Source organism: Orycteropus afer, unplaced genomic scaffold (genome assembly GCF_000298275.1).
Source record: "Orycteropus afer afer isolate SDZICR_OR568_19922 unplaced genomic scaffold, OryAfe1.0 scaffold01485, whole genome shotgun sequence".
Classification (NCBI taxonomy): Eukaryota; Metazoa; Chordata; class Mammalia; order Tubulidentata; family Orycteropodidae; genus Orycteropus; species Orycteropus afer.
The window spans coordinates 60,917-76,515 of record NW_006923072.1 but is presented as its reverse complement, the minus strand read 5'-3'; the positions used below and the strand labels follow the sequence as shown (position 1 = coordinate 76,515).

Genomic DNA, 15,599 nt, shown 5'->3' with positions numbered 1-15,599 from the left:
GACCCCTTTGCCTTTGGTTCAATTCATAGCAACCCTACATCCTGTGGAGCCCTTGCCTGTAGAACTCACCCACTGTCATCAAGTCCATTCTGACTCATAGCGATCCTTGTCGGGTTTCCACGGCTGTAAATCTTTGCAGAAGTAGATTGCCCCATTTTCCTGCCATGGTGCAACTACTGGGTTTGAACCGATGACCTTCTGGTTAGCAGCCAAATGCCTTACCCACTATGCCGCCAGAGCTCCTTCCCCTGTACCCTAGAGCATCACAATAATGTTGACCTCATGGGTCCGTTGTGAGGAATAAATGACATGAAGCATGCAAACTATGTGTGGCATGTAGGAGCTACTGAACAAATATGAATTGTTATTATTTTTAAAATTCCTACTGCTAATATCAGGAGCTCTGGTAGCCTAGTGCCTAAGGCAGTTGGCTGCTAACCACAGAGCAGTTTCCAATGACTCCTTCTCTAAATTCAGGATTATATCCCATGTACAAGGAAGGATGCAAGGGCTGGTGAAGAAACACAGAAGCAGTATGCATAATCCAGGTTGAAGACTGGCATATGTGAAGCTGGACAGGGAAGGTTTCCTGAGTATCCTGTTGGTATACCTCATGACTCAGACACTAGGTGTGGCTGATGGGAAGGGTGGATACCTGAAGGGAGAACTGAACTATGGGGAAATCTATACAGATGGACCCAGGGGCAAGGGATGACCAAGTATCTAAACCTCCCTCTCCAGAGTGAAGAGCTACACTTAATAGAGCAGTTGCTATGTGGGGTGGGGAGGACATGGCTGGAGATGGGACAGACAAGGGCCATCTACAGAGGGTAGGAAACCTCTCAGACAGGAGAAAACATGATTCTGGTTTGTCTTTCCCACTAGGAGCAGGGCCTATCCTTCAGAAGAGGGAACTGTGAAGAGTTGGTCAGAAGGTCAAGATGGAGAACTCAACAGAGAGACACGCTGAGAAGATTCAGGTTAAGGTTTCTGTAATATAAGATGGTGCTGGGTATAGAGAAAATATGACTATCAGTGTATGCTTTCAAGAAACACTGGTGTGAGAACAGGAAGACCTGGGGTAAATAAATCCCATAGACTATCCTCAAATTATGTTCTATTGATATTTTACCTCCCCTCCTTAGACTTGCTTTTAGAATGTGGAGCACAGAGTTCTTTTCATCTCATAAAAGATACTATGGAGTAGTGAGAAGAGTACTGAATGAGGAGATGCAAGGTTTGCCTCAGGCTGGGATGACTGAAGATAGTATGTGCTCTAAATGGATTAGGACAGTCCAACTTCTGTCCCTTACTAGCTGTGTGATCTTGGGGAAATTTCCTAAGCTCTCTGATTATGAGGTTCTTTGTCTATAAAATGAGTTTCCCCTTGCAGTACTGGTGGAAAGATCAGAGATAATCTATTCAAAGCACGAAAACAACTTCCTGGCATATATTAAATCTTTAATAAATGAAAACCATTACCATAACAGACCACAAAAACATTGTTCTACATCCTACTTTGGTGAGTAATGACTAGAATCTTAAAAGTTTGCAGACGACCATCTAGATACTATGGGTCTCTCCTTGTCCAGACCAAAGAAGAATGAAGAAAACCAAAGACACGTGGAAACAGTTAGTCCAAGGGACTGGTAGACCATGCGATCCTCAGCCTATATGACCATGAGACCAGAAGAACTAGATGGTGCCCGGCTACCACTGTCAACCACTTGGGGGAGGTTTGATACAGGAGATCCTGGATAGAGTTGGAGAACAATGTGGGACGAAACTGAAAAGCAGAAAAAAGACCAGGTTTGCTGGTCTGGTAGAGCCTGGTGAGACCCCTGAGACTATGGCCCCTAGTTACCCTTCAGGTCTGGAACTGAACTCACTCCTGTGGCTTCTAGCCAAACAATGGACAGGCATATGGGGTGAACATTCACATCAGGTAGATCCACTCCTTTGAGAAATCAATCATAGGAGAACAGAAGGGCAGTGTTTGCACAGGGAGACAGCTCGTGGGGCGAGAGTACATCTCAGAAGGGAAGGACACAGGGAAGAGGTAGCTACAGGGATGAAGTGGGAAAAGAGCTGTTAAATTGTGGGTAATTGCAGTCAGTGTCATGAGGCAAAATGTGTATGAACTGCTGTATGGAAAATGAATTTGCTCTGTAAACTTTCACCCAAATCACAATAAAAATTTATTTAAAAAAAGAAAGAAAGAAGGAAAGAAATTCATTACTATTACTACTGCTGACTGTAGATACTGCTACCTTCCCATGTGGAGTTTTCTAATACTTTATATTTTTAAATATCAAGCAGCTTTCAGGAAACTTGAGGTACCTAAGACCTAGAATAAGGAGCTGGTTTTTGGTGACATAGTGGTGAAAGCATTCAGCTTCTAACCAAAAGGTCGGCAATTTGAACCCACCAGCTGCTTGGTGGGAGAAAGATGAAGCAGTCTGCTTCTGTAAAGATTACAGCCAAGGTAACTTTGTGAGATGGCTCTACACCATCCCGAAAGTGTTACTTTGGGTGGGAATTGGCTCAATGGCAGTGAGTTTTTTGGATAAGACCCAAAATACCAAAACAGTCACAAATGCTGAACACCTTCTCCTCCTCCGCTAGATAGGACACTTTAATTTGGATGCAGGTGAGTCATTCTCAGCTGGATGCAACTCCAAACTTCTGTAAAAGAACCAAACCACCTCCATAGGGATGATTTCAACTCATGACAACCCTGTGGGTTACAGAGTAGAATTTCACCATAGGGTTTTCTTGGCTGTAATCTTTATGAAAGCAGATCACCAGGCCTTTCTTCTGTAGTGCCACTGGGTGGGTTCAAACTGTTAAACTTTAGGTTAATAGTGAAATGCAAGCCATTTGTGCCACGCAGGGACCTTATCAAAACGACCAACTAAAAACCTGCTCCCATCAAGTCAATTCCAAATCATAGTGACCCCCATAGGGTTTCCAAGGTTGTACATGTTTACAAAAGCAGGCTGCCTCAACTTTCTCCCACGGAGTGGCTGGTGGGTTTGAACGGCCTACCTTTTGCTTAGCAGCTGAGTGCTTTGACCACCACTACACCACCAGAGCTTCTTGTGTAAAAGGCCAGATACTCTTATATCCTTCTCCTTATTTCACTCCCAACTGTATCTTCAAACAAACCATCCCAATTACCACTCATTTCTCAGCTGCAAAAATCCAGCCCTTGTCAAAAAACGAATTCGCAACCCACATCAGCTCAGAAGAGTGTATTACTTATTACTTGGTGACCACTTAGAGATGATGCCGGTTAAGCAATTACTCTACAAACTGTATTTAAATGTAATGGGAAAAGGGCCCAGAACATCTGCCTTGCCTTTGTCAGTGTAAAGTTTCTCTCTAGTTTACCCAGAATTCAAGAGTAACTGAACCAAACCCCTTCCCTCCTTCTTTTTAATTGTCCCCCAGATCTATCGTGACATCTCACAATCTTACAAGATAACTGTTCTCAGACACAAAAATACTAATATCCCTAAGAATAGCATGTCTTCCAAAGACCAGATGTTCAATTACCGTTAAGGGATAAATGAGTCAATGAGGATGGCATCCGATTTATTTAGATGTAATTTCTCCTATATTCTAAATAACCTAAGCAAATGTAGGTATGTATCATTTAATTTTAGATAACATCAGATTAATTGTAGTAGGTAAGACAAGAAATGATTATCTTTTACTTGATTTTGTTCTACTTCTTGACCCTAACCATTTTACCTTTATCTCCCCCAAAAAACTGCTTATCCAAAGCCAAGGTATCCTGTTCCAGATTACAAAATAAGCAGAAGGCTTCCCATTTTGCTTTACAAAATATAAAAACTCCTACTTTTAAACCTGATACACAGGAATAAATGAGTAACCAGAATGATTCAGAAACTTATATTCAGAAGATACTTAAAGTATCTGTTAAAAGGAAGAACATTTGAAAAATAACTGCAAAAAAGAGGAAAGAAAAATCTTCAAGGTAGCACACAAACAGAAATACAAAGATGATACACATCCATGGCGAAGGGAGTTACCATCAGGGAATCAGATGCTCTAAGTCAGGGAGAGGGCAGATGATTCCAGGATGTCTGTTCCATTGGGAACACATGCAGCCTTCAGAGGAGCAGGGTGTAATGAGCTGCTCAGGTTCCAGAGCTGGGCAAGAGAGTTCGTGAGGGAAGTCTCAGGGGAAGGGTGCTATAGTGCAGGAAAAACTGGAGCTGGGCACAATACCAGCCCCCAAGTGGAGCCACCTTTCAAGGAACCTTGGAGCTACAGACAGAAAAAGACTATGCAGATGAACCTGCAGATAATCCCCACATTTTGATTTCTTCTGAATTTGATGTTGCTTCTTTTGGCCTGATTTTATACTACACACACACACACACATAATAGAAATAAAAAGACAAAACCAATTGCCATCAAGTTGATTCCAACTCATGGTGACGCTGTGTGTGGCAGAGTTGAAATTTGCCCCGTGGCGTTCTCACGGCTGTGACATTTAAAAAGCTGAATGCCAGCTCTTTCTTCTCAGACATCTGAGTGGGTGCAAAGGACCAATCTTTCAGTTAGTAGCCAAGCACTTAACTGTTTGTACCACCCAGGGATGGTATTTTGGGTACATTTTGAGTCCTTTGATCCATCTGAGATACATTTTGTAGTGGGACGAAGGCAACTGAATTAAGAGACACAAGAAGAGGAACAGTGTGGGCCCCACAATGGTCCCAGCTCTGTCACTTACCACTTTGTGAGTTGGGGGATTTTACAGTTTTTCATGAGCCAACCAAGACTGGAAACCTTATCTTCTAGGAGTGATGGATATCAGTACTGGATAAAAACCATCTGGAAAGATGACTGGCAAATATTGTGACTTTAATGAGTGTCTCATGAGGAATTAGCATATAGTCATTCAAACAGAACAAGGGGATACTGCATGGTTTAAAATCAGGGAAGCTGTGTGTCGGGGTTGTATCCTTTCACCATATTATTCAATCTGTATGCTGAGCAAACGATCCAAGAAACAGGGCTATATGAAGAAGAATGCAGCATCAGGATTGGGAAAGGCTCATTAACAAGCTGCAATATGCAGATGACCAACCTGCTTGTGAAGGTAGCGATGACTTGAAGGACTTACTAATGAAGATCAAAGATCAGGACCTTCAGTATGGATTACACGTCAACATAAAGAAAACAAAAATCTTCAGAACTGGACTGATGAGTAACATCATGATGAATGGAGAAAAGATTGAAGTTGCCAAGGATGACATTTTACTTGGATCCACAATCAATACCCATGGAAGCAGCGGTCAGGAAACCAAACAACACGCTGCATTGGGCATATCGGCTGCAAAACGCCTCCTTCATTTAAAGTGCTTAAGAGGAAAGGTGTCAGTTTGAAGACTAAGGTGTGTCTGACCCAGTCCACATACGCGTTTGAGAGCTGGACAATCAGTAAGGAAGAATGCGGAAGAACTGATGCATTTGAAATGTGGTATTGGTGAAAAATATTGAATGAACCATGTACAGCTAAAAGGAGGACTAAACCTGTCTTAGAGGAAATGCAGCCAGAATTCTAAGTTCCTTAAAAGCAAGAATGGCCAGAATATGTCCCTTGTACTTGGGTCATGTTGTCAGAAGGGACCAGTTCCTGGAGGAGGGTCACATGCTTGGTAAAGTGGAGGGTCAGCTCCAAAAGTGGAAGACCCTCAACAGGGTGCACTGAAACTGTGACTGTAACGATGGGCTCAGCCACGGCAACGATTGTGAGGAGGACGCCAGTCTGGGCAGTGTTTCATTCCGACCCCAAAACACCTCTAAAAGCAACAAAAATAATAAGTGGCATTTAGCACTGTGATGATTTTTACCCAGGTGATACCACCCTCTTCCAGGTAAACTTTTTTCCTCCTTAATCCAGGAGATGTCAGGGAATATGCAGTGTTCTTGGACAAAAAACATCAATTCGGCACATAATTCTTCTTAATAAGTAAAACTAAGTAGATATTCTAATACCATATCAATTATTTAGTTTGGATATGGGCTTCTCATCCACTGCTGGATGCAAATCAAAGCTGCTAGAATTTGTGTCAAAGAACAACTAGCTCTTCATCCTCCCAGCTGCACTTCCATCCAAATCCCCTCTATTTCCATTCATTTATCCTCTACTGAAACTCCTCTATAGAGCTTAGGAGATTGCACTCAATGTACCAGTTACCATCCCATCTGTTCTGACTCTGGGTGACTCTGTATGCATCAGAGTATATCTGTGCTCCATAGAACTTGCTAGGCTGATTTTTCAGAACTAGATTGCTCAGTTTTCTTCTGAGATGCTTCTGGGTGTATTCGAACCTCCAACTTTGCAATGAGCAACAGAGTACTTGCACCATTTGTATTACCCACTTAGAATAACCAAAATAAAAATAAAATGGCCTTTCATTGATTGGGCCCTGGTTCTCCCACGCCTAGGTAAAGAATGCCAGCCCGGCGGATTCTAGACATCTAACCTCAAGAAAGCATCACTCCAAAACTCCCTGGAGAGGTTGGGGGGGGGGCGGGGAAACACCTCATTTGCTTGTATGTGCGGTGTGCTCAACTGCATGAAGAAAGAGCAAAGAACACCTTCCACCACCACCACCGCTACGTGAAGATGTCATTCTGGTTTACCGAGGATCACAGAACACTTCCAAAGAACACGTTCTAAGAATCTGAGGCCTGCTCACCATTTCCACAATCTCACTTAGCTCCCCATCCCACTGAAGAACATTATGTTTCCCATAGCCCTCAAACTGCCTGGCATCAAGAAATTTAAATTTGACTGCCCTCATCTGGAACATTCCCCCTTCTTACCCATACTTTTTACTTTAACTGTAGGAATTAGAGGGTATGTCACCATCTTCCTTTTATGGATGAAGCCTATAGACTAGAAATTTATTAGTATGTTCTTATAGTATGTCATTAAGTCACCCCAGGGGTCACAATGAGTCAAAATCTATTCAATGGCAACATAATATAACAAAACATGGCCACTAAATTAATTTTGACTCATGGCAACCCTGTAGGATAGAGTAGAACTGCCCTACAGAGTTTTCAAGGCTATAAATCTTTATTGAAGTAGCCTGCCACATCTTTCTCTCATGGAGTGGCTGGTAGGTTGTGCTGTTGTTAAATGCCGTCGAGTTGTTTCCAACTCATAGTGACCCCATGCACAGCAGAACGAAACACTGCCGGATCCCGTGCTAGCCCCACAATCCCTGCTATACTTGAGCCCATCATCGCAGCCACCGTGTCAGTCCATCTCGTTGAAGGCCTCCCTCTCTTTCGTCGACCCTCCACCCTACCAAGCATGACATCCTTCTCCAGAGAATGGTCCCTTCTGACAACATGACCAAAATAGGTGAGACGAAGTCTGGCCATTCTTGCTTCCAAGGAGCATTCTGGCTGCACTTCCTCCAGGACAGATCTGTTAGTTCTTTTAGCAGTCCATGGTACTTTCATCATTCTCCACCAGCACCACAACTCAAAAGCATCAACTCTTCTTCGGTCTTCCTTATTCATTGTCCAGCTCTCATATGCATATGAGGCGATTGGAAATATCATGGCTTGTGTCAGGCACACCTTAGTCCTCAAGGAGATATCCTTGCTCCTCAGCACTTGAAACAGTTCCTTCGCAGTTGACTTTCCCAGTGCTGCACGTCGTCTAATGTCCTGACTGCTGCTTCCATTGGCATCGATTGTAGAACCAAGCAACATGAATTCTTTGACAACCTCAATCTTCTCTCCATTTATTGTGATGCTGCTCATTGGTCCAGTTGTGAGGATTTTTGTTTTCTTTATGTTGAGATGTAATCCATACTGCAGACTATATACTGTGTTCTTCAACCTTCATCAGTAGGTGCCTTAAGTCATCCTCACTTTCAGCAAGCAAAGTTGTATCATCTGCATATCTCAGGTTGTTAATGATTCTTCCTTCCAATCCTGATACCACGTTTTTCTTCATATAGTCCAGCTTCTCGGATTAATTGCTCAGCATATAGATTGAGTAAGTGTGGAGAAAGAATACAATCCTGACTCACTCTCTTCTTGATTTTAAACCATGTAGTGTCCCCTTGTTCTGTTCGAACGACAGCCTCCTGGCTGGTAGGTTAGCAATGACCTTTTAGGTTAGCAGCCAAGAGCTTAACCACTCACCACCAAGCTTCCTTAAAATTCTTACTATACCCACAACTATCACAGAGAATTCCAAAAAGCAGGTGGGAGAAGGTTGGACAATCTACTTCCCTAGTGATACCGCCTCCGAAACCCAAGGAGGGGTTGCTATGAGTAGGGTCCGACTCGAAGGCACATAACAACAACAGCAACAACAAGAGATTTGTTGAGATTTAATTTCTCCTACATTCTGGAAGAAGGTAAACACTTTGAGGTAAAGATTATTTCATTTTACAAAATGAGAGACTAAAAGAAGTAAGGTGAACCAAGGATTGGTCATTTTATTTTTCTCTACTTTGCTGAGCCGGCCGTTTGGCTTTGGGGTTCTTTCACATTCCCAGGCCATTCCCGACTGTGAAGTTGCACTATCTTCTCTAGATGGAAAAAAAAAAAGACTTAGACTTCACTAGGGTGTCACCAGTAGCTGCATGTGGCCCCGGATTGTGCACTGGCTGTGGCACTACTGCCAGCCCCGGCTGTATCTGTGGTTTCGGCTCTCTCTTCCTCATCTTTCAAAGCTTCTTCATACCGGGATGCGAAGGCAGTGGGATCTGTACCATTGATCTTGGCCAAAAACTCCAGGATTTTCATCTTGGAGGTTTCAGCGTGGGCTCTGGGACCCCACAGGAACTCGTAGCATGGAGGATAACTGTTGGGCACCTGCCGGTACTCCAGGTACTTCAGCTTCACCAGATCTTTGGTGAGGAGCTTCTTGGGCTCTCCATAGATGAAGTGCTTCTTTCCAGCAAATACACGCATGGAATTCAGGAATTTCCAGATCTCCTCCTCGGTGGCCCGGTTGCCCTTCAGCAAGATCACACCCAGGACAGTCATCAGTAGACCGGTCTTCGGCAACCCCTTGCCACTATGCACCCTTCCGTCATTGGGAAGATTCATTTTGCTGACGAGGGTGTAGGACTGAGTGATGGGGTCGACTTCCTTCACATCAACAGCAAACACAACCTCGAGGCGCTCAGATGCTCTCTTGAGGATTTCAGGGAACTGATCCTCATACTTTTGTTTGACAATCTTCAGCATGTTTGCCTTTGTAATGGGCTCTTCCATTTTAAACTTGTGCAGCAGGAACTGCTCCAACAAACCTGCCTTCTTGGTTAGAGGGTCTCGGCGTGAGCTCTTCTTAGCGGAGGTTGGAGCCTGGGAGATGCTTGGATCTTCTGCGTTTTGGCTGTCGGCAACTTTATTAGATCTTGTAACAGAAATGCCTGAAGAGGCAGCGGTGGTGGATGGGGCTCTCTCAGGCTCCTGGGGAGCTCTCCTGGACCCAGCAGCAGGGGAGCTCTGGGTATTCGGGAGAGCATCCCCAACAGGAAGACAAGAGGAGATGGGTTCTTCTTCCTCTGTGATGGTGGCCTGCGCACCTTTGAGAATCTGCTTCTCACTTTGGGCCTTCTTGAGATTTTTAAAGGTTTGGAGGTGAGCATTTTGATCCCGAGGCATGATGACTCTGATCAGGGATAGCTGGCAGGATCACGGGCAGGGGGTAAAGTGATGTGAGCTCCCAGGAAGAGGGAAGTGGAGCGGGTGTGGATCCCTTTAGCAGGCAGATTGCTCCTTGGCTTTAGTGAGGGACATCCCTGCAGTTTCCCACGAGGGCACTTCTCTAGTCTGGGCTAAGCACAAGGTCAGTTTCCTCCTGTTCAGCCTGTTCTTTGAGAACTCTGTGGAAGAATTTAGAAGGAGAGTTAGGGTACAGCCTGCCAGTCCTTCCTGGGATTTACTAGGGTGACAGCAGGGGCTGCCAGGGGAACCCTCCCTGTTCTGGGTGGGAGGGCTCTTGGTTCACCTTCAGGGCCATATCCCATTAACTGTTGACAGAGCCTGGGCCCCTGCCTCCCACTGTTCTCAAGTTGACACCTGAAAGCTTCTGGAACTCACAAGGAGAAAGTGAAGGGGTGCCTTAGCGCACCTCCCACAGCCAGAGATAACTAGTGTTGACTGCTCTGTGGGTCCTTCTGTATCCTGGGCTCCTGGAGTTCTCAGCCCTCAGTCAGGGTCTTCACTGGGCTCAACAGAGGGGCTGGGATACCTTCTGCTGAATGTTGGCTGGACCCTGAGACCAGAGACCTTCCCTCCTTCTGTCTGATGGTGATAAGTGAGGGGAACCTCAGTCTGACAGCCCTGCCCTGGATCTCTGAGGCTGAAAGCAAGGGTAGGGCTCAACTCCTCATTATCCCTTCTCTTCTGTGCGGGTGGTCCCCTCAGTCCTCAGGGCCCTCACCTTGGCTCCTGGACCTAGAACTCTCCTCCACTGCTGGCCGTAGCTCATCCCCCTCAGACCATGTCCCTTACCTCTCTGTGACACCATAGGAGGAAATGAATGACACGCATAAATTGTCAACAATGCCCAGGTAGCCCAGGGATGGCTGGCCTGACTGGGGCCTGTGTGGTCCCCTCAGTTCTGGGATTGGAGTTTCCTTCGTTTCACACTCAGGGCCCGCACATTGACTCTTCGCCAGCCTTGGGACTCCTCCCTCTGTGGACCTGAAGTCCCTCCCCTCAGACCAAGTTCTTTCCCCTCCATGAGTCACTCCTTGCCCAAGTCAGCATGACAGCCCGGTCTGGGGCCTCTTGCGGCTAATGACAGGGCTGGGCTCTGTGTCATGCTACGGTTCTGGGGTCTGCGCTCCCCACAGAATTCACTCAGGATTCCACCCTTGATTCCTAGCAGGGCCAGGGATGCTTCTGTCTGCTGACCTGAAGCCCCTCCCCCACCTCACCTCTATGGTGCCATCCAAAAAGAAATAAGGACACACATCCACCTGACCCCAAGGGCACACATTCATGTGACTTCCACGCCTGGGTTTTCTCGGACTGCAAACAGGGCCTGGGAAGATCTCTCTGCATTCTATTTACTTGGTGTGGGGTACACCCAGATGCTTCTGGGTCCTCCTAATGACTCTTGTTAGGACCTGTTTCTCCTCCCTCTGCTGAAGGAACGCCACCCACTCTTACCAAGTCCCTCATCTCCCTCAGACGCTTCAGTGCTTCAGCCAGAAATGAGGGAAGCTTCAGGGAGATGTATCTGCTGTGACTTTTAAAGACTGAGAACAGGGTCCGGGCTCTGGGAGGAGGGAAGTCGAGGAGGTCTCCTTTTTGACTCCTGACGTTACCTAGGATAACTTACCTGGCTTACCTGAGGCCGCCCCTCTTAGACAAGAGCCTCACTTCCTGACACGCTCCAGGAAGGATTCAGTGAGTTCCACTTAGCTCCTCAACAGTGATCAGGTCTCACACGGGTGGGGCTCTCTGGCGCCCCCTCTGTTCTAGCTTTGTCCTTATACAGGATTCAGGATTCTTAACTCGACTCCCCTTATAGCCTCCTTGTGCTGATGTGGACCCCGTACTTCCCTCCCCCAAACCACATCTTCCTCTCCCTGAAACCCTCCTTGCAGAGGTCACCCTGAAAGTTCTTCTCGGGGCCTGCTAGGGGTGATGGCAGGGCCAGGCTCTGTGCCTTGTGGAGTTTATGGTTATCTGAGTCCTCATTCAGGATTCTGTCCTTGGTTCCTGGTGTGACCAGGGTTTCCTTCCCCTACTGGACAGGGTCCCGGAGCCTCAGACCAAGGTTCTCAAATCCCTGAAGCTCCAGAGGGGGAAATCGGGGAATGAACACTACCTGAGACTCAAAGCGGCCTGACCCTCCCAAGGGCCACACTGAGATCTAGGTGCGGTGGGGCCCTCTTATTTAGGGACTGGCTAAGCCCTTAGTCCTCAGGGCTCTCATTTTGGCTCCTGCTCAGTCGGGTTTCCTGTGACGTCCCTCCTTACACAAAGTCCCTCACCTGCTGAAAGGCGCTAAGAAGAAGTCAGTGCTGCTTGGCTCTCACCAAAGGTAGAGTCTCTCGGGGATGCCCACCGAGGTGGGGCTCTCTGGGGCCCTCTCTGTGCTGGAGTGGGTGGTAGCCTTAATTTTCATTAAAAAAAAAAAAAAAAGTTGCCATTCAGCCATTCCTGCACATGGTGACCCCGTATGTTTCAGAGAAGAACTGCATTCAATAGGGCTTTCAGCGCCTCTGATCTTTGAAGTAGATTGTCAGGCCTTTCTTCCAGGATGTTTCTGGGTGGATTCGAACCAGGAGCATTTAAACTACCAATTTGTCAGTGGGTTGTCAATGCTTAGCCAATTTTACCACCCAGGGACTCTTCACTATTTATAAAGATTCTTAGTTTGACTTCTCTTAGGGCCTAGAACTCTTAGCCTCTGCTCACTGTGGCCACCATCTTTAGATCAAGAACCTTACATTTCTGAGACTCCTTACAGGAGTTGGTCATACAGTCCTGCCTTAGGCCTCTCAACACTGGAGACAGATGAGGCATTTGTGCCACCACACTGTTTTGGGGTCAGTGGTCACGTCATTCTTCACTTAGTGTTCTGTCCTTGATCCTGAAAGAGCCTGTGACTTCACTCTCTATTGTCCTGGGCCTCACAGTGTTGAGGTCTCATAAGCCTACAGCCCAAGAGGGGAACATCGGGGACAGCTCCACTTGGTTATCCCCTACCTGGGGCCTTACTCAGTACTGGGGTGAAGAGTGCCCCAGTCTTTTTCCAATGGTCTTACCTTGACACCTGGCAGACTCTGGGACTCCTGATTTCTGATCTGAGGTCCATCCACTTAGACCAACGTTCCCTAAGGGACATGTTTTTTCCAGACAGCTCTGCCTGGCGCTTTCTAGGTCTGAGAGCAGGCAGGGCAGATAGCTGTATGGCCCCTTATAATCTGGTCTGGTTTGATTGTCAGTCTTCATTCACTTGGGCCTCATCTTGGCTCCTATGTCTTTAATGAAAGGCTTCCTATGAACTATCACATTCCCACAACTCTTGAGCAGTCTCCCTACTGCACACCCTGTCCCAGAGTGAGGTGAGATGGGACATTGGAGCACGAGGCAAGAGGATCAAGACAGATGGAGGGCTGTCACAGAGAAAACACACGCTGATCTATTCCTTCTTTTCACCCCTTAGACTGAAATTTTTATGCAACATCTGTTTTAAAACATTTTGTTTCTACAGGAAAAAAACTGGACCAGATGATTTCCTGAGTCTGATCTTTTGAGGTTAATTGACACTGCATATGAAGATGATCGTGTTGACACTGGTTTCTTCTCTCCTCCTTATTCACCCATCTCATTCATTTATTTTGATATTTATAATGAATGTTCTCCTTACATACTCTAACCCAGTACTTTGAGCAAAAAGTCCTTCTTATATCATCTGAGACATTCTGGAGTAGGAAGAAGGGAAGGAAATTGAGAAATAAAGTCTGCCTCAGGCTGGGAGGAGTGGAACAGTATGGGCGCTAGAGGAATTCAGACCAGAGATGGAGTCCAGCTCTTTTGCTTATCACCTTGCTAATTGGAGAAAATTTCAGGTTCTTCATCTGTCTGGTGAGTTTCTTAAGCCCTATCTCATAGTATCGTTAGAATATATGTACTGGTGGTGCAGTGGTTAAGGCATTTGACTCTTAACCAGAAGCTCGGTGGTTCAAACCCACCAGGTGCTCCCCAGGAGAAATATGAGACAATCTACTTCCTTAAAGATTTACAGCCCTGGAAACCCAGGGAGGATCGCTATCAGTCGAGATAGACTTGATGGAAGTTTGAGTTTTTTTGGGAATGTAAAACATCTGGCAAGATGACTGAAACGTAATAGGTCTTTAATGAATGGCACTTATTTGTACAATAATTTTGACCTGGACTGTACCGCCCTCTTCTCTGGATTTTTTTTTTTTTTAGTCCAGAAGCTAGCAGAGAATAAACAGTTGTCTTGGACAAAGAACACCAAAGCATCCCTAACTGCTCCTTAGCAAATAAGCCTATATAAAATTTCCCCATTACAGCACTTGCTATTTAATTTGGGTGTGGGGTTGACTTCTATCTCAGAGACTTCTATCTGAGATGGCACACTGTAGCCCAAGGCAAGAGGCCCAGGACAGGTGGTTGTCAGAGAGGAAAACACACACACACACACACACACACACACACATTGATCGCTTCCTTCTCTTCACCATCTAGACTCCAACTCCTGGATTTTTGTCAATGTGTAACCACTATCCCTCTTAAGTACGCTTATATCCAAGCTATTTCTGCTTACATTCATTTTACCCTCACCAAAAATCTAGCCATCCTCTAAGTTTTCCAACATCACTTAACATAAGTTCATTAAAATATACTTTAATGGAGAGGCCTGGAGCTCTGGTGATATAGTGCCTAAGGCATTTGACTGCTAACCACAAGGCTGGTGGTTCAAACCCACCAGCCACTCCTCAAAAGGAAGGTGGAGCAATCTACTTATGTAGTGGTACTGCCTCAGAAATGCAGGGAGGGGTCGCTAAGAGTCGGATCTGACTCGATAGCAGTGAGTTTGGTTTTGGTTTGTAGATCTCCCAGCCCACGACCAAAAGTGGCAGCCCAGTGGATTTTTTGAATCTCACTTCTGGGAATATTTATTTATTTGTCAGAAGCTCCCTCGAGATACTGTACATAAAACACCTAGTTTGAGGACTGTGCTCAAAGGCACTGGAACAAGAACAAAGGACACTTTCTATTCCTGACCCCCGTGGAGATTTTCTTCTGGTCAATATAGAATCCCAGAGTGACTCATGAGAACAGATATCCATTCCAGAGTTTTCTCTCTCAACTCTGAGACACACAAGTTGGGGTCTGGCCTCTCTCTGTTCACTACATCCACAGCTTTACCTAGTCCACCACCCAGCTTAATTTTAAACTGTATACCACAGAGGGACTTGCAGTTTCCCCAAATCCCATACTGTCTTACCTCAGGAAATTTACATTTGACAGCTGTCATTTGCATCAGTCCCTTCATACATATTCTTTGTACTCTTCCTGAAGGTCACAGAGAATAGCCCAACATCCTCTTATATGATTGCAGCTCCCAGCCTCTACAATTCTGTAGCCAGGACTGGGACTTTATCTTAGCATCCCTAGTACTAGCATTGAATCTTTCAAAGAGCAGATACTCAATTAATGTTTAGGTAATAAAAGAGCTAGTGAGTAAGTGATCTAATTTATTCAGATTTCATTTCCCCACATTCTAGAATAAGCTAAGCATATCCAGGTATAAATAATTTAATTTTACAAAATGGAAGACTAAAAGAAATAAGGAACACCAAGAACTGATCATGGTTTATTTTTTCTTTCCCTGTTCTTTCATTATTTCCACCAGTTTCACTTTGGAGTTCTTAGACATTTCCAAGAAAATCCCTATTCTGATATCAGATTATCTAATCTGGATGATAAGAAAACCTCAGGGTGGGGCAAGATGGCGGACTAGGCAGAAGGATTGCACAGACCCTCTTCAACAAAGAAAAGGGAAACCAATTAACACAGACACAGAA

General features: G+C 45.4%; 1 protein-coding gene across 1 annotated transcript; it reads right to left on the bottom strand.

Annotated features, from left to right (window-relative positions):
• Window positions 1-8,640: 8,640 nt before the first annotated feature.
• Window positions 8,641-9,684, bottom strand: LOC103213270 (melanoma-associated antigen B1-like). The gene has a single exon (XM_007959108.1). It carries the CDS (start codon window positions 9,682-9,684, stop codon window positions 8,641-8,643), a length of 1,044 nt encoding a protein of 347 aa, XP_007957299.1.
• Between the last annotated feature and the right edge of the window lie 5,915 nt (window positions 9,685-15,599).

Coding starts and splice junctions, on each gene's coding strand:
- LOC103213270 (XM_007959108.1), bottom strand. CDS start 9,684: ATGCCTCGGGATCAAAATGCTCACCTCCAAACCTTTAAAAATCTCAAG.